This window comes from Chiloscyllium plagiosum, unplaced genomic scaffold (genome assembly GCF_037043375.1).
Source record: "Chiloscyllium plagiosum isolate Xiang-an unplaced genomic scaffold, Cpla_swu_hap1 HiC_scaffold_1, whole genome shotgun sequence".
In the NCBI taxonomy this organism is placed as follows: Eukaryota; Metazoa; Chordata; class Chondrichthyes; order Orectolobiformes; family Hemiscylliidae; genus Chiloscyllium; species Chiloscyllium plagiosum.
Window position 1 is genome coordinate 86,919,328 of NW_028270139.1, and position 26,910 is coordinate 86,946,237.

At 40.7% G+C, this 26,910-nt stretch overlaps 1 protein-coding gene across 2 annotated transcripts in view; it reads left to right on the forward strand.

Moving 5' to 3' along the window:
• The window catches only part of adamts6 (ADAM metallopeptidase with thrombospondin type 1 motif, 6), a 300,876-nt gene that overhangs the window by 210,200 nt on the left and 63,766 nt on the right, over window positions 1-26,910 (forward strand). For both annotated transcript variants that reach the window (XR_015757565.1, XM_087988638.1), the window contains exons 14-17: window positions 134-197; window positions 11,454-11,556; window positions 14,622-14,755; window positions 21,135-21,258. Coding sequence is in view for 1 of the 2 variants with exons in the window: in XM_087988638.1 (XP_087844764.1) it covers window positions 134-197; window positions 11,454-11,556; window positions 14,622-14,755; window positions 21,135-21,258 (425 nt within the window). In the remaining variant the exon portion in view is untranslated. The remainder of the gene's footprint in view (window positions 1-133; window positions 198-11,453; window positions 11,557-14,621; window positions 14,756-21,134; window positions 21,259-26,910) is intronic.

Below are 26,910 nucleotides of genomic sequence, written 5' to 3' on the forward strand. Positions count from 1 at the left end.
TGTTCAGACATTTTTACTCTGGCCGTGATATACTGAGCACAGTTTCATTTGAAAGTTGTTAATCTCTCGAGACTTATGTGACAAAATGGAATGCTATTTCTTTAATCATTATTTCTTTCAACTTGTAAAATAGGCCTTCTGGTGGTGGGAAGTACTGCCTTGGAGAGAGAAAGCGTTATCGATCCTGTAACACTGACGTAAGTGAAACCTTTAAATGTTACTGGCAGTGGTAATGGATGAACATGTAGTTTACTTTTACAATTGTAAAATCCTCCAGAGAAAACAACTGTTCACAATTAAATATAGAAAGTTCTGGAAATGTACAGCTGCAGCCATAACCTGCATGAGAAAGATACTTTTAATGCTTCCCATAGGACTCTTACTTCAAATTTCTTCTGAAGAAGACCACCCTTTGAACAGTAACCCACATTTAACTTTTAGATGTTAGCTCACCTGTTATGTATTTCCAGGATTTTCTTTTTAACTTTTAGATTTTCAATACACATGGCTTTTCTTTTTACCCTTTCAGCAGCATTAACAATTTGTATTTACTTTGTTTTTTTATTCAGAACATTCCAGAAAATGTTTTCCTCTATAACTCTTTCGATTTTTTTTTCCCAGTCAAAAGGCCCAGCTTCAAACTTTACCCAGCGGCTAGTTTTCATGAGATGGCCTACTCCCAGGCTTCATTCCCTCCGAATAGAACCAGTTACAGGTTGGGCCAGCTACTTAGGAGGGGGAGGAAGAAGTGTGGAAGGGCAATCGCAGTGGGAGACTCATTAATGAGGAGAGTGGTCAGGCACTTCTGTAGCCATAGACATGACTCCAAGACGGTATGTTGTCTCCTGGGTGCTAGGGTCAAGGACATCATGGAATGGCTCTGGGGCATTGTGAAGGGGGAGGAGGAACAGCAAGAGGGTCATGATCAATGACATGGGATGAAAGAAAAATGAGGTCCCGAGTAAGGAGGTTCTGATGGAGCTGTGTATAATGTTAGTTAGGCTTCAGAACTGTGTGCATCTCTGATCACCTCATTATAGGAAGATTGCGATTTCACCACAGAGGATGCTAAAGAGATTAACCAGGATATTACCAGGACTGGAGCAATTCAGCTATGAAGAGAGACCTGATAGTCTGAGATTCTTTTCCCCAGATCAGAGAATGCTGAGGGGGATCTCATTGAAATGTACAAAGTTATAAGGGGCATAGATTGGGAGAAACATGTCTTGGAAAGGTCAATAACCAGGGGAACAGTACCGAGTAGAAAGTCTAGAGGTGATTTGAGGAACAATTGTTTTCACCAAGTGGATGATGCTGAGCTGGAACTTAATGCCTAAAAGGGTAGTAGAAGCAGGAATGCTCAAGACATTTAAGAAGCATTTAGATGAGCATTTGAAACATCATAGCATACAAGGTTATGGGCCAAGTGTTAAAAAATTGGATTAGAGTAGATTTGAATTGGATTTGTGTGTTCAGTGACTGGCATGCGTGTGATGGACTGAATATACTTTTTTCCATCCTGTAAATCTCTGATTCTATTAGGGAATTAGTTAGGAAATTGAAAAGCAGGACTTCTTTGGATTATTTACCGTGCCAAACAGTATTGAGTATATGAACTCAAGGATAGAGCAGATTGATACGTAGTTGGACAAATGGTGCAGAACAGAGGGGTTTAGGTTCCTGAGGCATTGGGACCATTTATGGGGCAGATGGGACCTATACAAGTTGGATCTGTTACATCTGAACAGGAAAAGAACTGGCATCCTCACAGGGAGGTTAGTGAATTCTGTTAAGAAATTTTAAACCAGATTGGTAGTGGGGCATGGGACCCTGACAAGTAGTTCGGAGGGGAGAGAAGCTGAGATGAAATTAGTAGTTAGCATGCAAGTAAGTGATACTGTAAGACAGAGAAAACTTAGACTAGGTAAGAAAGAAATGAGTTTAGCAATAATAAATTTAATGCAAGGAGCATGATGAATAAAACAAATGGGCAAAGGGCACAGTTAGACAAGTGGGAATATCATATCAAAATTATAACCAAACCTTGGCTCAAGTAAGGGCAGGATTGGCAGCTCAACAAAGGTTAAAGGATTATTAGATGAGCTAGAGTGGGTACAAGATGGGTAAATATACTGTAGGAATAAATGCATTATGGGCCCTCAACATTCAGAGGGAGATAGAGGAACAAATGTGTAGTTACAGGGAAGTATAAGAATGCTAAGGCAGTAATAGCACTCAGTAGTTAAAAGGGGGTTTTAACCATTTAAATATCAACCAGGATCATCTTAGTGTGCAAGGTAGAAAAGGGAGAAAATCCTTAAATGGGATCCAATACATTAAAGAAAAGACCAGCAAGGATTGGGAAAGTTCTGGAAACAGTATTTGGAACTGAGAACGGATAGGTGAAGGGTATATGAGTAGTAGAGCATTTTGGAGATAGTGACCATAATTCAGTCAGATGAAGGATAATTATGGAAAAGGATAAGGCTAATTTTACCAAGGTAAGAATCAATGTGGTCCAAATAGACTGGGAGCAGCTAACTTAAGTTGTAAATGAAACTGTGTCAGGGCAACAGGAGGCATTCACAGAGGAAACAGTGAGAGTGCAGGGAAAATATTTCCTGTAAAGAGAAAATGTGGGACCAAGGCCAGGGAATGCTGGATATCAAGGGACATGAAGTTATGATTCAAAAAGGAGGAAAGGCTCATTGTAGATGCTAAGGGCTCAGTGGGGCAAAGTCTCAACAGAAGTATAAAAAGTGCAGAGGGAGCTTAAAATGGAAATTACGAAAGCAAAGAGAGCACAGAAGAGAATAACTAGAGAAGAATAATCTCATTAGGAGCCATAGAAGTCATCCCATGTGAGAACCCAGAAGACATGGACACAGTCCTCAATGAATTCCTTGCTACGGTCTTCACAATAGAGAAGAACAATGTCAGGTATAGACATCAGATGAAGGACAATGAAATCTTACAAGAAGTCAATATATATAGAGAGAAGAGATGCTCAAAGGGTTACACATCATTTTTATGTATGCCTGGTGCTGCTTCTAGAATGCCCTCTATAAGTCTCCATTGAATCAGGATTGATCTCTGGCTTGATGGTAATGGTTGAATGGGGGATATGCGAGGCCATGAGGCTGTAGACAGAGTACAACTGTGGTGGAATACAATTCTTCATGGATACCCAGTCTTGAGTAGCTAGATCTGATCCCCTTGAGTATGGTCATAGCGCCACACAGGTCATGGGATAGAGATTCAACATACAAGAAGAGTTGAGATGAAATGTTACATCCAGAGGGTGATGAGAGTCTGCAACTCACTATCTTAAAGTGCCATTGAGTCATAAACCCCTGTCCAATTTAAGCAATAAATTATTTATTTGCGAAGTCATAGCCTTCAGGACAATGGTGATATTATGCAAATGGAAATCAATACTTTTACTAATGGTGTGGATATGTAGTTAGAAGTTCACCTCAGGATAAAATACAGCATCAAATTTGTAGACAGCCTGGTTCAGCCTGAAAGACTGAAAGACTTCTGGAGAACTCAAATTGTGATTTATCATTTAGACTGTGTCTTTTGAACCGTGTTTTCAAATCATCACAACTGATGATAATAGAAACCAAGGGACTGTCAGGATCCACTGTAAAAGGACACCCCTACCTGTGGAATGTTCCTCCCCCTCAATGTTTCCCAAACCTATTTGAAAATTAAAATGCCACTCTGTTAACTGTGAGTAATGGATTTGCAGCATAGCAGCTTACATCAGAGGAGAGGAGGCAATTCTGAAATTCCTGAAAAATGTCAGGTATGTCTGTAACACCTGTGATCAAAACCTTGCTGCTGGATTTGTTTGGACTGACCAGAGGTTGACAATGGCAAAGCAAATTCTTCTAAATTAGTTCAATATTTGTGAATTGGATCAGGCCAGATAAATCTGAACTTTGAAACAACGTTAGAGGCCATTTCATTATACTAATGAAATTTGCACAGCTGCTGGCACAGGCCAGAGAGGATTGACAGTGGTGCTATCAGCTGAGTGCTATGTAAAATGTAATTTTTGAGGCCGTTAGATTTCAATGGGGTATAACATGTTTTGTGCAGCTTTTAAAATGGAATGTAATCTTGGTTCATGTCCCCACTGCACCACACCTTCCATATCACAAAGCTTTGCACTCCTGTCCTGGCCATTGCTAATTAACTGAGATCTCAGAGCTGCTGATCAATCCAGGTTAGATAGCAACTGTATAAGGCAGAACTTTTGTTTTGAGAGTGGAGCAGAAGTGCTGTCTCCAGGCAAGAGAACATTAAATGGCTGTGGGTCTGCTGTGATTGGCCAGGATACATTCCCTGTGGTATATGGCATTTGTAACTATCTGCTAATAGCTAGACTGCATAATTAGTGATAGCTGATAGTAGATCACATGGAACTGGAACCTATGTATTGAAAGTTCTCAAGATGGCCTTCTTGAGCTTCTCCTGCACATTGTTCGTGCATTATATCTGTCAAGGACACCCAGATGTCAGTTCTGTGGTTGCAACATTCCCCACAGACTCTTCGACTAGTGAGCCGGAAACAATACCATCCAAGAAATCCTGCCCACTGTGAAATAAAACAGATAAAATCCATCTGAAGTGGAAATTTAGCATTGGATGCTAAGGTTTGATAATTTATTGTAGTTTCTTGTCGAGGGATTGCATCAATTACTCTGCAAACACCTCATAGAGAAAGCTGTTAGTTTCTATAGTGCATACTCATTTTGAACAGTGAAGGTCAACAATTACAATGAACTAAGCTGCAAGCTTTCTTTCTGCTTTGATAATTTATTGTAAGAAACAAGACTTTCACAAAAGCCATGTCTTGTCAATTGTGAAATGTTGACAACTCACTTTGACTTTTCAGCTCTAACCTTGAGTCATGGAAGCAGTCATATTAGTAGGAAGGCAATATTTTTGTGAATGTGACTTGTTGTAAATTTATTACCAGTGCCAGTAGATTGACAGTGTAATATTTGAAAAAGTACGTTGAAAATCACTATGTCGGGGGAGGGTAAATTCCTGAGCAGACTGAGTGTTTTCTCATTGGAGCCCAACAGTCCCTAGGCATCTGTTAAGACAATTTATTGATTTAAAAAGTGACTGTAACTGGTTCAGATCACTAACAGAGAATATATAAAAGAGGAGACGGGGGCTCCAAAATCCAAATGCATGATTTCAAAATTCCTTAAGCATTTTAGCAAACACCCGCTGCAACGTTGGCAGAAGGTTGCAAACATTTCGGACAACAGCTGGATACACGGAGTGCTTGCCCTGATATATCCAGGTGTTATTTTTGGAGTGGAACTTCAGCTGATAACAAACATAACCATTGTCATAAGTGGAGGTGGGAATCTGTACATTAGAATTTCCTACATTTCAGGATCTCAAGGTGAATCGCCTGGTCAACCTGTGATTTTGGGAGTCAACTGGTGGCCCAGACCCATCACAAATAAAGTGAGTTAGTACACTGAACTGCTTCTAGATGAGCTAATGTGGCTTCAGTCTTTCCAGTGGAATCCCGTAATTTGGAACTTTGTCCGTCAGCAGGTGGTGGATGTGGATCATTAAATATTTTTAAGGCAAAGACAGATTTGTTAGTGTTAGGCAGGAGAATGACGCGTTGTCAGTAGAGGGAACGTAGAATTTGAGACAGAAGCAGATCATCCACAGTCTTAGTGAATGGCAGAGCATGCCGGAGGGGCCGAAAACAATACTTCTGACCTTAATTTAAATCTTCATGTCATAACGCACCAGAAGTACAGTTGATGACACAATCACTCGCTAACGAGTATGATTGTCTATCGAGGAAATTCTGTATCACTGCTGATGGGTTCTGTGGTGCTTGTATGGCTGGTTAGCCCAATCCTAGAGCTGCATATCCCCTGACCAGACTTCTGTCAGGGGTTTCTGGGAGGAGGTGGAATTGGTCCTTGGCCTTGAGCTCATTGGCATTCCTTTCTCTGTTTCCTTTTCCGAACTACCTCTTGCCAACAACTGTTCTTGAAGAATCGTGTCCCTTCATACAAGAAGTTTCCTCCAAGTCAGTTTCTTCTGAATCTTCTATGCATTGACATCTATGTTGCACTTCTTGAGGGAATTTTTCAGGGAGTCTTCGAAATGCTTCCTTTGTCACTCTCTTGTTTGAGGATCTGGGTAAAGAAGATTTGCTTTGGTAGTCAGAACTAAGGCATCCTAAGCACATGGCTACCCCTTTGGAGTTGGTTTCAGATGATCATGCCTTGATGCTGGGCCTGTTATCTGCATCAAGGTTGCTGATGTTAGTACACCTATGCTGCCAGCTGATGTGGAAAATCCATCTCAAACAATAGTGACAGTACTTCGCAAGAAGTATAATTAGTAAGTTTGCAGATGACATGAAAATTGATGGTGTTGATAGTCAGGAGAATGGTCTCAGGCTGCAGACTGATATTAATCTGCTTGTAAATTGAGGTCTAAAAACATATGGATATACACCATAAATGGTAGGCCCCTTGGGAGTACAGATGAACAAATGGATTATGTTGTGTAAGTCCATAAATCTCTGAAGGTGTAACACAGGTATGTGGTGTTAGTGAAGAAGGCATACGGGATACTTGCCTTCAATAACCGGGATATAGAATACAGAAGCAAGGAAATCCTTACGAAATATTGATTAGGCCACAGGTGGAATACAATGTGCAATTCCGATTGCCAGACTATCAGAAGGACAGAAAAAAGCCAAAGAACTGCAATGCTGGAAATCAGAAAAAAAAACTGAAATTGCTGGGAAAACTCAGCAGGTCTGGCAGGATCTGTGGAGAGCAATCAGAGTTAATGTTTCAGGTCCAGTAACCCTTCTACTTTCTCTTCACGGACCTGCTGAGTTTTCCCAACAATTACTGTGTTTGTATTGGAAAGACATGACTGCGGAAGGAATTCACCAGGATGTTGCCTAAGATGAACAGTCTCAGTTATGAGGAGAAGCTGGATAGGCTGGGTTTGTTTTCATGGAGCAGAGGAGGCTGAGGAGGGAATTTGATTGAGACGTACAAAATTATGACACAATGTTTTCCTTCTGGCAGACATGTCTGAAATCAGAGGGCATATGTTTAATGTAAGGAATAAATGGTTTGGAGGAGATCTGAGAGAACAATTTTTCACTCAGAAGGTGGTGGAAATATGAAACGTGCTGCCAGAGAGGGTGATGGAGGCAGGTATTCTCACAATATTTAAGAAACATCTGGATGAGCGTTTAAAATGTCAGGGCATTGTAAGCTATGGACCAATTGCAAGTAAATGGGATTAGTGTAGAACATAGAATATTGAACATCAAATAGCACAGCGCAAAAAAGGCCTTTTGCCCACCATATCCATGCCAACCATGATGCCATCTACACGTACGTAGTCCATATCTCTCTATTCCCTGTCTGAAAATGTATCTGCCCAAATGCCTCTTAAATATTGCTATTGTTTCTGCTTCTACCACCTCCCCACCAGCGTGGTCCAGGCACCAACCACCCTCTGCTTAAAAACGTGCCTCCCACAACTCTTTTCAACTCTCTCCCTCTCACCTTAAACCTATGCCCCCTAATATTTGATATTTCCACCCGGGTAAAAACTCTGATTATCCACCCTATCCATGCCTCTCATAATTCTACAGACTTGTATCAGATCGCTCCTCAGCCTCCAACGCGCAAGTGAAGACAATCCAAGTTAGTCTGACCTCTCCTTATAGCTAATACACTCCAACTCAGGAAACATCCTGGTAAACTTCTTTGCACTCTCTCCAAAGCCTCCACCTCCTTCTATAGTGTGGTGACCAAATCTGCACACAATACTCCAAGTGTGGCCTTATTAAATTTTTTTACAGTTGCAACATGACTTGCCAAGCTTTATACTCAGTGGCCTGACCAATGAAGGCAAGCATGTCATAAACCTTCTTTATCACTTTATCCACTTTTGTTGCCACTTTCAGTGAGCTTGGACTCCATGATCCCTCTGTATAACAATGCTATTCAGGTCCTGGCAATACTGTAAATTATCCTCCTGCATTTGACCTCCCAAAATGCATCACTTTACGATTGTTCAGATTAAATGCCATCTGCCTTTTCAGCAGCCAACCTTCCAAATGATCTATATCTTACTGCATCCTTTGATATTCTTCCTCACGATCCACAACTCTGCCAATTTTCATTGTCTGCAAACTTACTAATCAGACCACCACCTACATTTTCATCTAAATCATTTATATGTAATAAAAATAACAGAGATCCCATCACTGATTCTTGTGGAACACCATTGGTCACAGGTCTCCAGTCAGAAAAACATCCTCTATCTGCCTTTCAGCCCAATTTACTATGGATCCCATGTGACTTAATCTTCTGGATCAGCCTACCATGAGAGACCTTGTCCACGTAGAAAACATCCACTGCCCTACCCTCATCAGTCATCTTTGTTACTTCATCAAAAAACTCAGTAAAATTTGTGAGACCAGACCTCCCCTGTACAAAGCAATGCTGACTATCTCTAATAAGTCCATTCTTTTCCAAATGTGAGTAAATCCTGTCCCGAGGAATCTTCCACAATTATCTTCCTACTCTACTGATATAAGGCATACAATTTCCTGGATTATCCCTGTTGCCCTTCTTAAATGCATTGGATAGGGAAGGAGAATGCAGGGGATGGACACACTTGAAATGTGGAGCTTATTCCAGGAACAGCTACTGCGTGTCCTCGATAAGTATATACCCATCAGGCAGGGAGGTAGTTGTCAAGAGGGGGAGCCATGGTTTACTAAATAAGTTGAAGCTCTTGTCAAGAGAAAGAAGAAGGTTTATGTGAGGATGAGGCATGAAGACTCAGCTAAGGGTCTTGAGAGTTATAAGTTAGCCAGAAAATATCTAAAGAGAGGGCTAAGAAGAGCCAAGAGGGGACATGAGAAGTTGTTGGCGGATAGGATCAAGGAAACCCTACGGTATATCAAGAATAAAATACTGCAAAATGTGGGAGCATTATACACTATGCAGAGGATAGTTTAGAACTTCAAAAGGACACCCACTTGATACATTGGGCAGGTAATTGGGATGTGAACTTCATTGTGGTGAATTGTGAAGTGATGATTCTTTGTTATAAAATATAAATTAAAGCATGCTATTCTAATGGGTATGCAGGAGCAGAGAGAGCTGGGTATATATGTACACATTTATTAAAGGTGGCAGGACATTTAAAGAGAGCAATTAATAAAACATACAGTTTTCTAGGTTTCATAAATAACAGCATGGAGTCCAAGAGCAAGGAGGTTTGATGAACTTATATAAATCACTGGATGGTCGTCAGGTGGAGCATTGTGCCCAGTCTGGATGGCACACTGAAGGAAGAATGTGAATGCATTGGAGATATTGCGGAAGAGTTATACAAGAATGGTTCCAGGGATGAGACACTTCAGTTATGAGGAAAGATTGGAGAATTTGTAACTGGTTTCTGTTAAAGGAGAAGGCTGAGAAGAAATTTTATTGTAAGTTTTTGGTCAGAGTGGATGGGGAGAAACTGTTCAAACTTATAAACAGTTTGAGAACATGGGAGCGTAGTTTTGTAGTGTTTTGCAAAACAAGCAAATGTAAGACAAGAAAAAAACCTACACAGCAAGAAGCTAGGATATGGAATGCACTGCCTGGAACTTTGGTGGAGGCAGGTTTAATTGAGTTATGCAAGGATTGTTTTTTTAAATAGAAATAATATTGTAATGGAGAAAAGACATCAGATTGGCTGTAACATAAAAGACTCAGAGATCTGGTGCACACATGCTGGGCTGAACCGCCTCCTTCAGCAATGAAACAATCCTGTAATTTTGTGATTTAGCAAAGTCACCTCTATGATTTTAACAGATAGGGACCTGTTTACTGTTACCGCCACCCCCCCCCCCCCCCCCCCCACCCTCTGGCTAATTTAAACCTGTAACACAGAAAAGATTTACCCCGTGCGGTAACCCGTGAAATTTTGAGAGGCCAAGAACTATCCCAAAGGTCACTATTTAAAGTAAAAATTAACAACTTTATTTCTGAAAGTATAACAGAGAATAATTAAGTAGCAACTATTTACACCTCCTTTCTCTAACCTATCTTTTACCTTCCTATTCTACAATACTAGTCTGATAAAACCCCCCCAATTAAGACTTACCAAAAATTCAAATTTCAAAACCAGCCAGCTGTCGAATCTTCTTTTTGTATCTTCCTCTGTCTTCTTTTCTTTTTCTGAGGGATTTCTGTTTCACAGGTCACTGATTAATAAAGGTACCTTCAAGAGAGATTTTTTTGGGGCAGTCTGTACATGTTGGTGACTTGGCAGTTCCCTCTCAACTGTTCAGTTTTTCCTGGTCTTACACCCCCAAAGCATTGGATTGTGTCATTGCCTTTTAAGATTGTCAATATACTAAATTCAAACTGGATTGGAGTTTGGTATTTTTTTGGGGTATAATTTAAACTGATTGGCCGAATTTGAATTTGTTTCGTCGTCTCCAGGCAACCCAAATAATCTAGCTGTTGCGACCAAGTGTTACATTGTTACCTTATTCAGAACACTTGGCGCTGTGTCAGGTAGTTTTGCTCATTTTTAACTCTCTTAAAGATACAGTACACCCACATTTTAATAAAATTACAATTTTGGGACTATTATGCATCCAGTGCAGTAATTCCAAACATGCTGTATGTAAATATTATAAATACATAGCTATAATCATAAGCTAAAGGCCAATTGTTCTTTTGCAAGAAGCAAACTTTAAAATAATTGAGCATTCAAGAACATAAGAATTGACTTTTGTTGCTCCATTTGCACGTTAACTTATGCTACAGAAACACAGTTGCATTTTTTAAACATTTAAATGTATTTGTTAATTTTGATTGCCAGCTGTGATTTGCTGTAGTATTCTTGGTTGATTGTTAATGAAATAAAAACTATAAGGTAAATACTGTTGTGGTAAATGATATTATGTACTCAGCAATTAACTCACCATGTTGGAATTTTTATTGACACAACTCCTATTGTCTTGCAAAAAAGAAAATAGCTGACAGTCTTGTCTTTTTGGTGTTGCAAGCATTAACTCGTTGCGCCCAAATGATAATGCTGAAGCTACAAACTGGAATTTAAATCACAGTAGTAGCACATTGATACCACTTTGGTAGCTCAGGCTTTGTAGCTGCACCTAGAAAAGTCAAAATCACCTGGACCCACAAACTTAAATATGACTAATTTTTATAACGGGAGTTTTTAAAATTTATTTTTATTTGATTGCATTTAGCTTTCAATTTCTTTCATATTTGACTTTGAAAATATTGCTTTTTTTGGAAAAGAAATTGGCCCAAGGAAAATGTAATAAGTAATATATTTCTTCAAATTCAGCAAAAAAATGTATAATCTCTGCCCCCAATTCCATTTAGCCATGCCCAACAGGATCTCGTGACTTTCGTGAAAAGCAATGTGCAGACTTTGATAATTTACCTTTTCGTGGAAAGTATTACAACTGGAAGCCATACACTGGAGGTTAGTATGCTTCTGTCTCCTTACTTTTATTTAGAGTCATAATGTGAGAGAGTAGTACAGCATGGAAACAGGCCCTTCAGCCCAAACTGGTCAATGCTGACCATGGTGCCCACTCAGCTAGTTCCAATTGCCCACATTTGGTCCATATCCCTCTAAACACTTTCCATCCCATGCACCTATCCAAATGTACCTGCCTCAACCATTTGCCATTTATTTTACTATTTCTCCTTTTTCTCCTTCTGCATTCCCCTTGACCATTTAACTGTCAAGCTATTTGAGATGGGTAGACATCACTCTGGCAGTATTATATAACTGTCCCCAGGGCATGTACATAAATAATTAGATGAGACTCTTTTTTCTGATTTATTCTTCCTTTTTAGAGGAATCTAATGTCCAGAACTCATGGAAGCAATATTGAAATGCACAGACAACACTTATGCAATTATGGTTATACAATATATGATAATGTGATTAATTTGCTTTGAATTTTTCACTCCCCTTCAATATTTATAAAACTAATATGTAACTGAAAACACTCATCAAACAGTCCATGATCTCCACACATTAGCAACTAATGGGAAATGCATGTTTATGAATGATGGGTGACATCAGAAATGGGGATCAGGCAGTAGAGGACAAGTTGTCTCTCACTGTGCCTTGTCCTCCTCATTGTTGACCTCAACCATTTGGTCTCCTCCCTCTACTGAAAGTTAGTTACTAAAAGGTTGTCCATGCCTGCCTGTGGTCAATAGAAACTTGGATATCGTAATGGGATGCTACCATTACCAGTAAGGCTGAACCGTTATATCAGGCAGGAGCTTCAGATGAGGTGAGGGAATACCAGATTAATAACAATGGGCTCTATTCTCCCATCTGCCCCTGAATGATATGGATAATGGCGAGTCTCTTGGGAAAATATAGCGAGATCAGGAAGTAGAGATTCCTAACATTGAGAAAATAAGTCTGATTTTCCATCCAAAGTTTGATCGACAAGATAAAACTTGCGCTGGTGAGTGTCAAGAGGACCATATGCATACTCTAACATCTCATTATTACTTATTTTCACCTCATTTATTTGCAGTTTGCTATTCTCCCACACAGAAGACAGAAACTATATGGTGACAATTCCTGATATGAAAGAGCAAGTATCTGGCAAGTTGAACTCACTGCTTGCTCCTCTAAGCCTGCATCTTAGCAAGCAATCTTCAACATCACAGCTCCAAGAGTAGTGACCATCTGCATCTTTTGTCCACAGATTTTGGTAATGCACATGCACTAGTCTAGACACATCATTATGAGCAATTCTGACTCATTTAGGACACGGGGTACAGTTCTCCACTTCAGTGCTGAACTTTGAATCACATCAGCATCTTTCCTTGTACTGCTGTTGCCTGGCAGCTTGCACACAGTGACAGGAGCTCATGACATGGATTGAAGCAGGGTACATCTCAGGAGTCTTGGCTGACTCCTTTAGGGGTCACACCCTTTATGACTACTTGGATGTTCTCAACATCTTTACCCACTTTGCCATTTTGCCCTTTGTTACTTCATTCAGAAATTACAGGTTCACCCAACTTCTGTCTTGCTTTGCCTTTTGGCATTATAGTAGTAATTGTTGTATTCCCAGAGGACCAGAGGACTGTTCTGACCTTAGACAGAGATGTCTGGTGACAAATTTAACCTGATGGTCGCCATGTCTCAAACAAAGGGCAAGGTCAAGAAGACTGAACCTTAATGGTAACCTCGGCTGGTGTGGGAATTGAACCTATGCTGTCAATGTCACTCTGCATTGCAAACCAACCAACTAAGCTAACTGACTTCCCATTTAGAAGTTAAATTCTTGCCCCAGTTACCAGCACTGAACAGTCAAGGGGGCAGACGTGTTGTCGTACAAAACTGTGCCATGTCATTGTCACATCTCCAGCATGTTGCATCGGCTTACATCACAAATACACTGCTCATGCTTCAATAAAGTGTTCATGCCTTGAAAGTCTAGGAGTAGTCATCAGTCAAGCCAAGGAGGACTGTTGTCTGTCAAAAGGATGCTGCATGTTCAGTCAAAGGCAGCATTTGATATCAGTCAGTCTGCCACATGGTACCGTAAGACCATAGAACATAGGAGCAGAATTAGACCATTCAGCCCTAGTCTAGTCTAGTCCGCCATTTGATCATGGTTGATATGCTTCTCAACCCCATTCTCCTGCCTTGTCTCCATAAGCCTTGATCTCAAACAAAAACCTATCTATTTCAGTCTTAAATGCACTCAATGACTTGGCCTGTACAACCCTTTGTAGCAATAAGTCCCATATATTCACTGCTGTCCAGCTGAAGAAATTCCACCTCATGTCAGTTCTGAAGAGTCATCCCTTCACTCTGAGGCTATGCCCTCAGGTCCTAGTCTCTCCTACCATGTCCACTCTATCCAGGCCTCTCAGTATCTCAGTAGGATTAAGAGAACTGGTCTGTGTCAAGTTAGCCCATGTAGCTTCATTCATAGAGCTGCAGTTAGAACGAAAGTCAATCAAACGTGATGATATAATGAAGTAATACATTTATGAATATGAGACTCTGTTTCCAATAAAATATGAGCTATGCTACTTATGTGCCCTCAGGAGCTTTCCTTTTTCATTTTCCTCCCATCGTATGTACAGTTCAGAGCTTTTCATGGCTGGCAGTGATTGACCTGGACTTTAAATATGGTGCTGGTGGTGATTATCATGATAGTTCCCAGCACTGGTGAGTACTTCTGCTGGTGATGAGTGCAAGATATTGTGAAAATGGTGCATACATATTGAGATGAGCAAGGGGAATTGGTTGAGAAAACATGCTAGAGCTCACAAAGAGAACCTGTCCTGAAGCTCCCTGAAATTGACACTGAGCTGATTTTTGGTAAAGTTCAACCTAATGTTTATTTTTCTGATTTTATGGAATGCATGGTTGCTCAGAAGACTAAAGTGGAATAATCTGGTATGAAATGTGACCTTTTGACTTTTTTTCATGTAGAGAACATTAGTACATTGTACTAATCTGCTTTATATTTAAATACTCTTATTCTCATTCAACAGGTGGCGTTAAGCCATGTGCTTTAAACTGCTTGGCTGAAGGGTATAATTTTTACACTGAACGGTCCCCTGCAGTTATTGATGGAACTCGTTGCCATGCAGACTCACTGGACATCTGTATTAATGGAGAATGCAAGGTTGTACATACTCTATTGTCAAATAATTCGGAACTTGTAACATATTTCCTTAAGAGTCCCCTTTCCAACTAACAGCACATTTCTCTCATAAAGTATAAACTATTATTCTCTTCAAGATTTGATATTCTTGCAATTCTGTCCTGATGAGTAAAACGCAAAGTGCTTCAATGGCATGTCTTTTTCCAGCATTACTCAAGTATTGTACCCTAACAACTATTACATAGTGGGGATGGCACAGTGGCTCAGTCGTTAGCACTGTTGCCTCAAAGTGCTAGGGACCTGTGTTTGACTCCATCCATGGGTGACTATGTGTTGAGTATACACATTCTCTCCCTGTCTGTGTGGGTTTCTTCTGGGTGATCCTGTTGCCTCCCAAAATTCAAAGTTGTGGGGTTAGGTGGATTGGCAGCATCCGAGGAGCAGGAAGGACTGAGGAAGGCTTTTGCCTGAGACGCCGATTTTTCTGCTCCTCGGATGCCACCTGACCTGCTATGCTTTTCCAGCACCACTCTAATCTTGACTCTAATCTCCAGCATCTGCAGTCTTCACTTTCACCGGGTTAGGTGGATTGGCCATGCTGAATTGCCTGCAGTGTCCAGGGATATGCAGGCGAGGTGGATTAGCCATTGGAATGCAGGGTTGCAGGGATAGGGTGGGTCTGGGTGGGCTGCTCTTTGAAGGGTCAATGTGGACTCGATGGGCCAAATGCCTGTTTACACACTATGATAGGTATTTCAGGGAGAAAGATTTACTCTAGATGTCTTGGTAGCTGTGCTTAACCTAACAGACACTTACACTAATTAAGGGGAATGCTTTAGAAGGTCTACAGCTCTAGTTATGCTATAACATCAAGGATGAAATGAGATTTAAGTTATTTTTTAAATAGAGATAGAATTTAGCTTATGTGACTCAGTGATCATTTCTGTTGAGCTGTGTTACTAATATCCTCTAAACATGATCCCCATTGAAAAGAAATCTATTGTTGCAATTTATATTTGGCAAAGAGACAAATACAGTATCATTCATGCTACTTATTAGTAAATTGTTTGACGGAGAAGTAATGGTTTGTGTGTTTTTCTCTCTCTCTGAATGGCTTTAGTGAATCAAGCCATGAATAAATGTTGCCCTTTAACAGCCTGATTATAAAAAGTGATTGGCTGAAAAATTTGCTACAGAAGCCAGAGGCCCTCTGAGTAGGTATGTAATGCTTCCGGCTGTGTCTGGCGCAGCTTATATGGTGCCCCATTGCTGGAAAGAGAGAGCATGCTGTGCGTGTGCTGAATATATTCCAGCTGGCCAGTCTGTGCTGTCAAGCAGCCATTCCAGTGGATTTGACGCACTTGTTCTATATGCACTGGGCTGCACATCTCATGAATGTATTCTCTTGTCACTCTAAGTTGAGCGCATTTATTTCCGAGAGGAGCATCCCTACTAGTGCAATTTAAAGGCCAGCCTTTCAGCCTTCAGGGGAGGTGATCTTGAGTAATGTTTGCTATTAGAACATCTGTGAAAGTGCATGGAGAATTTTTAATGGTGAAGTGTTAAGTTTCTGGATTTGGGGAACAGTACTGCTACATCTTCATGGGGAGATAATCGGATTTATAACCACACAAAAGCTACAACAGACATTGAGACTGTAGATCTAGAGCCTCTGGCATAAGACGAGGAGGCAGGGAGGGGACATTGGGATTCCTTTGTTCTAGATGAGCTGTATGTGAGCACCTATTCAAACTCTGGCTCCCTTAGGATAGTGTCTCCACATCCATTGCTACCAGGTGCCCCTATCATTTGCAGTGTTCTGTTGCAGCACCCGCTTGTCCAGAATCTTACATTGGAAGCCATTAGCAGAAGCCCTTCATTATATCTTTATCAAACAATGCATCAAATTATAATAAAGTATTCCCTTGTGCATTCCCTTCGTCCTTGTCCCGTAGATGTCCTCGTCTGTCCTAGTGCTCCAATGCAATGCTATCTCAGTGCTGCGAGTGGGAGGCTGCTATGTTCAGTGATGAATCTGCAGGACAGTTTTAAACAGCTCTGGGACTTGAGATCCCAGCTTTAGGTTGCACCACCTCAGATTATGTGACAGTGGTTGGACTGGCTATGAGAGGGATAATGGCAAGAGTAGTGGTGGAGTGGCTGTGGTGAGAACATGACTATTGTCATCTTGGTTTATACTCAACATTGTTACTACTACTCTTATGGAGCAACAACTCACCAATCCCAGTGACCCTGCCTTGGACAGTCTTGAAATCCTGCCTGCCCCTTGGAACACTGATAGCCACAGGCCATGATGACAGCGGTATGAACCTGCAAGACAAAGACATATAATTATTGACCTCCAAGTGAGCTTCCACTGCAACATTAAGGTTTGGGGTAGCTGCTGTCAGTGCTGCAATGTGTCTGCAAGTGCTGTAAAGGGGTTTTAGCCATCATTTTAAGGTAGACAAGATGGGCTCCAAACTCTGTACCAAAGTGAAGCAAGACTCCACTATGTACTCTGCTAGTAACAGGAGGCTGTCTGCAGGTCTGCCAATGCTCCAAGTATCTTGGTATGTCTAATGAGGTAGTGTGTATTTTTTTATATATACGAAATATATACCACCTCGTCAGTACCTTGCAGGACAATTTCAAGCAGCTCTGAGCATTAGGAGCCCAGCCTTGGGCTCCGGAAACAGCAGCACTTCAACATAAACAACCCCTTAGCATCTGAGATGCTCCCATCAATATGGCCACCCTAATCCACCTGTAAACTGGCACACTTTTCTATCTTTTCCCCTTGCTTCAACCCAGTCATGTCCTGTGATTCACCAAGTGCAGATCACAATTTGAACTGACCCTGTAAAGTATGCACATTACCAGTACCTGAGCTGGTGACAACTCTCCTTCATCAATGCTATTGTATTGCTCTCTCCTCTCATAAACTGCTGTAAGTGGTCAGTGGTATCTAAAAGCAAAATATCAAAAGTGAAAGATTGGGATGAGTGAAAGTTGGATATGTTAGAAGCAACGGTAACAACTTCCTGCATATTTTGCCAAATAGGATGAGGGTGAGGAAGGAGTTGAGAAAGTGCATAAAGCAAGAGGGTAGGTCATCCTCAATGTTCTGCCTGAGGCTAGATGCCAGGAGGTCCTTTGCGGCTGGACCCACAATTTAGAGAGCCATCTCCTTTCTTGGGTTTCGGAGATACATGTATCATTGGCTCCTATTTTCTGCTCAGCTTCTTTGTGCTCCCAACCTTCCAATTAATGTTGTAACCACAATATTTATATGGCTGTTCCAGTCAAGTTTCCGTCAATGATAATCCCAGGATGCTGATGGGTGGGCATTCAGATATGATAATTGTATTGACTGTCAAGAGGAGATTGTTAGATTCACTTGGATTGGATGTGGTCATTGCCTGATCCATATGTAACACAAGTGTTTCTCCTCCTGTTCTTTTCCTTTCAGAGAGGTCTCATGACCTCTCTTTGCCTATAGAGGCTCCAGTGCAGTATTTGTGAAACTGGAAGCTTCAATGTTCTCTGTTGCTTTACATGGACCGGTCCTATTTGCAGCCAGTGTAAGTGCAGACAGCCAGCAATAGCTCCCTTCCACTCTGTGCTGCTCCACCTTAAGAGGGACAGGCTACCTTGAAGAGGAACAGAGTGGCTGCATCACATTATCAGTCTCCTGCTGTCACTTAAGCAGCTAACAACACTAACCACACTCTGGCCAACATTATAATCATTTACACAAGAAGGCAGCATGAGGTTTGTGTGCTGTATGTCTGATCAGAAATGAATGCAAGCAGAATATAAATCACCACCCATCTCTGCACACCAAAAGCTGAAAACTGACCACAATGAAATTTCAGTCTGAATGTCTCCCCAGTGTTTAGGAAGAAAAACTCTTATGTTACAGAAAAGTTGTAAAATTCAGCAACATTGCAAACTGCATGCCTTTCACTGGTTCCATACCATCTACAACCCTCGGGCTGAATCAAAGTAAATGACTTTGCAATAATGTAATGCAGGTTCACAAAAGATTTACTTCCAGCCATAAGCAGACATTCCTTGTCAAGGTTAAGGAGGCTTAAATTGTCGATTTACACACTTTAAAGCACTTAAACTATGTCTTCACACTAACTCATAGAAGCACCAGAAAGTTTGATGTAAAAAAACACGCACACTTTATGGTACTTACTACAAAAGCAGCCACCACAAAGCTTAAAACTAGGTGGGAATGACAGGACCTTTCCTGCCACTGTGTAGTAATCTGTAAGTCCATTGTGGATCTACAAGTGACACAAGATAAACTGCACCTGCATGGCCTCCACAAGGTTCACACACAGAACAAATAAATACTGCAGATAGCCACAGGGAACAACAAATGTTCCAAAAATCATGTTTCTCTGCTCTGTTATATTGTTAAGTCTCGACAAATATTTCTGGATGTTTCACTACGGATTAGGTTAGTTCCACAAGAAAGTTCTTGTAAGTGTTTATTTTGGTGAAAGAAATGTTGCAGCAGTTACTGCTCAAAATGTTTGCCACAAATGGGAAAAGGTCACATTTTAATTGCTGGATCTCAGTGCTATCCTGTGTTTTTCTTCTCTATCAAACAAGTATACATAAGGAGTAAAGAGCAAAGGTTAGCTCTTTAGTCTGACATTATCAATATATTTCCATAGTGGTTAAGCTTAACTGCTGAATGACATAATTCAGGTGATGGAAGAACAAATCCAAATTCTGAAGGTCTCCCATATTATATTCTTTTAGAGAGTCACAACGTTCAAGTGAACAGCGTTTTTATAAAATTATGTCTTTATGTTATTTTGGTTCTCTCTTCCTTTCTGCTCCCATATACCCAAAGAGACCAAGATATTAATTTTACAATTGTCAAGTCAACACTATCAATAAAAAAATCAATATGAAACTAAAAGCAATCGGTAAGAATGAAATTCAATGCCCAGAAATTAACATTGTGGCTATGTAAACTGTGCACATTCAATATTTCACTTGCCCATTTTAAAAGTATTGCCCAACAGTTAGAAGTTCAACTGGCAGTATTCTACAATACAAATCTTCACTTATTATTGTTTCTGGAATTTTCTTTTCTGATCTAATCTGCTCCAAAGTATAAGCTTCTGTCCTCTTTCTTACCTAAAACTTCAAGGCAAAGAATTGAATTTAATAAATGCAATGGCCCGTACCTCAGACTGTGCAGATTTTGTCTCACCTTTATGACATGCTAAATAGTTTCAGAGAAAGATTTTAAATCAAACTCCTCAATTACTTAAACATTACATCATTCTTAATAAAATCACATTTGCACATGCCGGAGGTCATTGCTTTGAACAGAGCTCGATCATATTGGACCTTACAAATCACTCTTGCAGTGTGGGCATTGAAGAGTTATATTTTAAGAAGGAGTCTGGACAAAGCATGAGACTGTTGTGATTAGGTCATTGCGTATATGATCTATGTACATGTGATGCCAGACAAAATTACTGACCTGAGCTCAGCAACATGCAGACATAATCAACACAACAGTGCTCCCATACATACAATGCACACATACAATGAGTATTGTCTATGAAACTCTTTTTATGTACTCATATGACCACTTGGGTTAACTCTGCTAATGGTTGACCATCCCTGTTAACTTGGCAGATTTACCTATTGGCTGATCCAACTGACCAGGAATACCTCAGAGTTGAATTATGTTGAGTTGATTGATCTCAGTAGAGTAGTTTTAGGAGTATGATAGAAGACATCAGTGTCTTAGGCTCAGGAGCTTTTGTTCTTGATTAACACTCAATGACAAATGTTGGAAGTGAACATGTATCAATATTAAGTGAGGCTAGGAACAGCCCCCTTTCTAATACTGCTGTCTCACCCAACCCTATCAAATGATCAATACATACTTCTACTTAAGTCTGACACATGAATAATGGCTTGGAACCAGTATTGGACGAGGGTGGACAAAGCTAAAAATCACACAACACCAGGTTATAGTCCAAGCGGTTTATTTGGAAGCATTAGCTTTTGGAGCGCAGCTCTTTTATCAGGTGGTTGATGAAGGAGCGGCGCACCGAAAGCTAGAAAATGAATAATAGACACTGAATCAAGGTACCATGGAATAGGGCATGGCCAGTGTATGATTCAATAGTGTGGAGCTAATTCACAACAATAGGGAGGAAAACGTATGTTTAAATTTAAGTATACAAAGATGACATAACCTTATCTTTTGGCAATCATACATAACGTCTGCTTTATAATTAATGCTTTATATGGTTTTGTCTACATGAGTTAGCAATAAATCGTTTCTATTATTTCAACAGTATCAAAATGATAAGTCAGCTGTTTTGATTTACCTGTTTCTTTGTGTCCAAAGCATGTAGGGTGTGATCATATTTTGGGATCTGATGCAAAAGAAGACAGATGTCGCATTTGCGGGGGTGATGGAAGCACTTGCGAAGCAGCGGAAGGTCTATTCAATGATTCTCTGCCTCGGGGAGGTAGGTGGACATAGCCACAGTTCAGCAATCAGAGCAGAACATTGAATACCAGCATGAAATGTTCCTTTTCCATGGAGTTAAATGATTTATGACAGTCAAATGACTTTTTGATTAAATGAAAGTGTTTGTAATGTGCCAATTTTAAAACCCCAGGGCATTACTGCTTTGCTGTGAAAAGTGGACTGGCTTGACAGGTAATCAAAACATTACTCCTACCTGGGGCCTGTTTCCTTAGAATATCAAATGATATCCAGTCAAGCATGACTAATAGCTTGTCTTATTTTCAGCAGAAGGTATTGGGTATGGAAACAGGTAATATATTTTCCTGATTGCCTTGCTATGATTCCATTACATCCTCGCGACTTACACGTGGACATTTTGAATGTCTGCTGTATCTCGTGAAAACATCACAACTTTCAATTAGCATTCAGGCTTAAAAAGTAAGACCTGCTTACCTGTTGGTAATTCATGATCTTAACCATTTTCCAAATGGTTTCATAAAATCACAAGCACAGAGAAAGCTTTCCAGCTTTTCTATTCAAGTCTTCTGTCATGGTGCTCAATTGTTTAGTTTCTCATTCCATGGCTGAAGGTTTCGGTCAGATCATGCTGGATCAAGAGTTGTTATGCAGCCTTGCATTGAGTTCCAGGAGCAGACAGTGCTGAAGCCAATGTTCTCTAGCTACCCAGCACCTCTGTAGGAAGCAGGAGGCTGGAAGAACACAGCAAGCCAGGCAACATCAGGAGGTGGAGAAGTCTGTCTGGCTTGCTGTGTTCTTCCAGCCTCCTGTTTGTCTACCTTGGATTCCAGCATCTGCAGTTTTTTTGTCTCTAACCCAGCACCTCTGAGCACACATCAGTTCTGTCACATTATCATGTATGCATTCCCATACTGAAGTTTAGAGGGTTCACAAACTTAAAGGAATAAGTCACACATAGGAAAGCAGAAAAATTAGAAGTAATGTTGATGGGTCAGCTACTAGCACAATCTACTTTAATCTCCTCATTGATATCATTGAGTAATACTGTGCAGGGTGTTCACAGCATGGGTCTTGGGGGAATAAACAGTCTGTAAGTGGTGCTACATATATTTAACTTCATACCAATGTCAGTGACTGTTTGCGTGATGATCTCTGGTATCAGTCCGAAACGTAGTTGCAACTTTGATGAAAATATCTGAAATTCTTATTTTGACCGAGAGGAGGATATGAAGAAGGGCTGAAGAAGGGCTCATGCCCGAAACGTCGATTCTCCTGCTCCTTGGATGCTGCCTGACCTGCTGCGCTTTTCCAGCAACACATTTTCAGCAAGAGGAGGGTATTACTCATTCAATGCTATTTAGTCTGGACTGTGCAGCTTACTACAGTAATTCAAGTTCTCTGCAATGCATAATTTGATGCAGTCATGTCAGGCAGGATTCAGAGATTTAACAACACATACAATTCGCAGGACTGCTTTCAGAAAACAGGCAGACAAATAGGGCTAATTCTGTCCAGTTCAGAGATCAAAAAGTCCTAACATTTTGAAGTAAAGTGAATTCACAGTGCAAACACTATGGAGTTCAGGGAACATGAGTGCTAGCACTCTGGCGTTCGGGAACATGAGTGCAAACACTATGGAGTTCTGAGAATGCATAGCATTCACATAACTCTTTATTAGTTATGTCCAGAATTTATTATTCTGGACAGTCCAGAATTTATTATTCATCTCAAATTGCTCTGATGTGAGCTACTTCCTTTAACATCTGGAGTCCTGTCAGAGGGGAGTTCCAGGATCTTGACTCAGCAATGATAAAAGAATAGCAGTATGTTTCCAAGTCTAGATGGTGTGTGGCTTGAAAAGGAAATTGTACGTGCTCATCTATCTGCTGCCCTTGACTTCTATCTGGTAGGGGTTGCGTCTTATGAATAGGACATATAATTGCCATAGTGCTTTAGTAGAGAAGAGTGTAAATGTTGAAATGGTGCCATTGAAGCCAGATGCTTTCTAGATTAGATTAGATTAGATTAGATTACTTACAGTGTGGAAACAGGCCCTTCGGCCCAACAAGTCCACACCGCCCCGCTGAAGCGCAACCCACCCATACCCCTACATTTACCCCTTACCTAACACTACGGGCAATTTAGCATGGCCAATTCACCTGACCTGCACATCTTTGGACTGTGAGAGGAAACCGGAGCACCCGGAGGAAACCCACGCAGACACGGCGAGAATGTGCAAACTCCACACAGTCAGTCGCCTGAGGCGGGAATTGAACCTGGGTCTCTGGCGCTGTGAGGCAGCAGTGCTAACCACTGTGCCACCGTGCTGCCCACGGCATTTCTCATGGATAGTGTCAAGCATCTTGCATTTTATTGAAGCTGCATCAATCCAGACAAGTTGACAGTATTCCATGACATGTCTGCTATGTTTCTTATAAATAATGGAAAAGCAATGCAAGAGACAGATCAGTTATTCACTATAGAATTCATAGCCTCTAACCTACTGTTGTAGCCACAATATTTGCATGGCTGGTTAAGTTCAGTTTCTGGTCAATGTTAATCTCCAGGATGTTGATATTGTAGGATTCAGTTATAGTAATGCCATTGAATGGGGAGATATTTCAAGTTCCTCTTTCTGGAGATTGTCACTGCCTGGCACTTATGTGGCACAAATGTTGCATGCCACTTATCCACCCAAGCGTGAATGTTGTCCATGCCTTGTTGCAAATGGCCACAGACTGCTTCAGTTGCCAAGGTGTCATAAGCAGTGCTGAGCATTGTATAATCATCAGACAACATACCACTTCTGATCTTTTGATAGAGAAAAGGTCATTGATGAAGCAGCTGAAGTTAATTGGACCTAGGACATTGGCCTGAGGAACTCCTTCAGAGATATCCTGGAGATGAGATGTCCAATGTTCAACAACCACAATTATCTTCTGTTGGGCTGGTATGATCCTAATCAATAGAGAAACTTGCCCCAATTCCCATTGATTTCAGTTTTGTTAGGGCTCTTGATACCACATTCGGTCAATTGCTTTCTCAATGTCAAGGGCAGTCTCTCTCACCTCACCTCTGGAGTTCAAGTCTTTGTCCATGTTTGGATCAAGGCTGTAATGAGGTCAAGGACCAAGTGAACCTGGTGGAACCCAAACTGAGTGTCAGTAAAAAGATACTCGATAAGCAAGTGCTGCTTGGTGCCCTGCTGGTGATACTGTCTGTTGTTTTACTGATGATTGAGAATGGATTGATAAGGCACCAATTGACTAAATTGAATTTCTTCTACTTTATGTATATCAACTTATGTAGGAAATTTCCTATTTTGTTGGATAGTTGCTAGTATTCTGCACTGGTGTTGAACAGCTTGGTTCAAGGACACAGCTAGTTCTGAAGCACAAGTCGTCACACTAATCCTGGAACGTTGTCAGGGTCCTTATCCTTTAAAGTATCCAGTCTCTGAGTTTAGATAGTGCACAGCATGAACACATCTTGGTTGAGAAAGAAAATGGTTTGTTGGCCTTCATTGTGAAATAACTCAAGGAGAGGTGCAGGGATATCTTGCTGCAATTATATGGTGTGGCTACATCTGGAATATTGTGTACAGTTTTGGTGTTCTTATCTGAAGAAGGATGTTCTTGTTATGGATGGCGTGCAATGAAAGTTTACCAGATTGATTCCTGGGATGGCTGTACTGATATCTGGAGAGAGACTGGATCAATTAGGACCATACTCACTGGCATCTAAAAGAGGAATCTCATAGAAACTTATAAAATTCTAACAGGATTAGATAGGGTAAATGCAGGAAGAATGTTCTCCATAACCAGAGTAAGTCCAGAATCAGTTATCATTGTTTAAGGTTAATGGGTAGGCTATTTAGGACTGAGATAAGATGTTACTCCACCCAGACAGCAAGTGGGCCTTTAGAATTCAATGCAACAGAAAGCGGCTGAGGCCAAGGCATTGAATGTTTTCAAAAGTGAGTTATAGTTCTTCGGAGTAAAGAGATCAAATGATATGGAGAGAAAGCAGGAACAGGGTACTGAGTTGGATAATCAGCCATGATCCTGTTGAATGAGGGCAGCAGGTTCAAAGGGCCAAATGGCCTATTCCTGCTTATATTTTGTAAATTTCTATGTAAAAAGGAGTTGCCACAAAGAGATATTAATATCAAGATCTGAGTGGACTAATAGTTAATGCAGATCAGCAATCAAAGCATTGATGGGTCCATGAATAAGCCAAGCTTACGTTTTGAGATGAATATGAATCCTCTAGAAGCCCATACCAGAGTTGAAACATTAACTCCTTCTCCCTCTACAGATCATACCAAACCTGTTGAGTTTCTCTGTGTTTGTTCGTGTTATGCTGAGAGACAGCTGAATGAAAACATCAGTTTGAGAAAAAGAAAGAAATACTTACAGAAGAGTTAGCAATAAGGTCATGGCCAGATGGAGGAATGCAAATTTTGCAGAGTTCATCACGTGCAAGAAAGCAAAGCAGAGTGGGGAAAGCAATGCTCTAACTACAACAAGCTGAATCACTTTATACATAAGTGGTTAGCTAGCAACAAAGGAAACAAGCCTATAAAGATGGCTACCAGAGAGAGATCAACTGATAATTCTGATGAATTACTTTGTACCACACAACAGGTCTAAATGTGAAAAATGGTTTGTGACTGTTAGAATGATGACTACAGAAGGGGAGCATAAAGTTAATATGAAGTTCATTGAAATGATACTTTGCGCAACATCATGACTTTCAGAGACCTGTGCAAAGTTGTCAAAAAATGAAACCCTCAAAGGCATGGAAAGTCGTACAGGCCAAGGAGTAATATCATACTGCACCCAAGGTACTTCTTCAAGATCATGCCAAGTTGTTGTAACAAACATGAGTGACAAAGTCATGGTGAAACAACAGAAAACCAAACTTTATGTCAATAAAGGTGCCAAGTCATTGCCAGACCTGAGCACTGTAGAGTCAGTCAGAGTGCAAATATTCAGTGCTCTCTACAAAAATCAACCCATCTAGCAACTGGGACCTGTATCACCCCAACCATATGCAGTGAATGTGAACAGCTAAATATGCCCTTGCAACTGCAGATGTCTTTATGTAAGAAGTAAAGCTGTTCCTTGACTGGATGTAGCTGACAGGAAGAGGCATGCACAAAGTACAGGATTCTCAGTCCCAGAGATCCACTATTCCCCAGCAAAAGAAATAGATCAGCAACAATAATTGAATTGAATTGAACTTGCCACAGGAATAACACCTCACAGAGAAGTAAAATCACTCTACAAATAGGCAGATACCAGAGGGACAGTCAATGAAAGATCTATATAATTTAAATACCCTTCTTAACAGCAGAACAACAGCCTCCAAGGACTGCAGCAATTCACAAGGACAGTTGACAACCACCTTCTCTAGCACAAATAGAGATGCGCGATGGATGCCGACCTAGTTAGCAATGCCCTCATCCTACTAACAAAGTTTTAAAAAGATTGTGTGTGTGATGTACCTGCAGCGACTGACTAAAATTTGTTATTTACTCACAGAATGTAGGCATCCCTAGTTAGCCTTGAGATGAGCTGCCTTCCTGAACTGTCTCAGTCCATTTTCTGTAGGTAGACCCTTGGAATATTGTGTTCAGTTTTGGTCACCTTGTTACAGGAAGAATGAT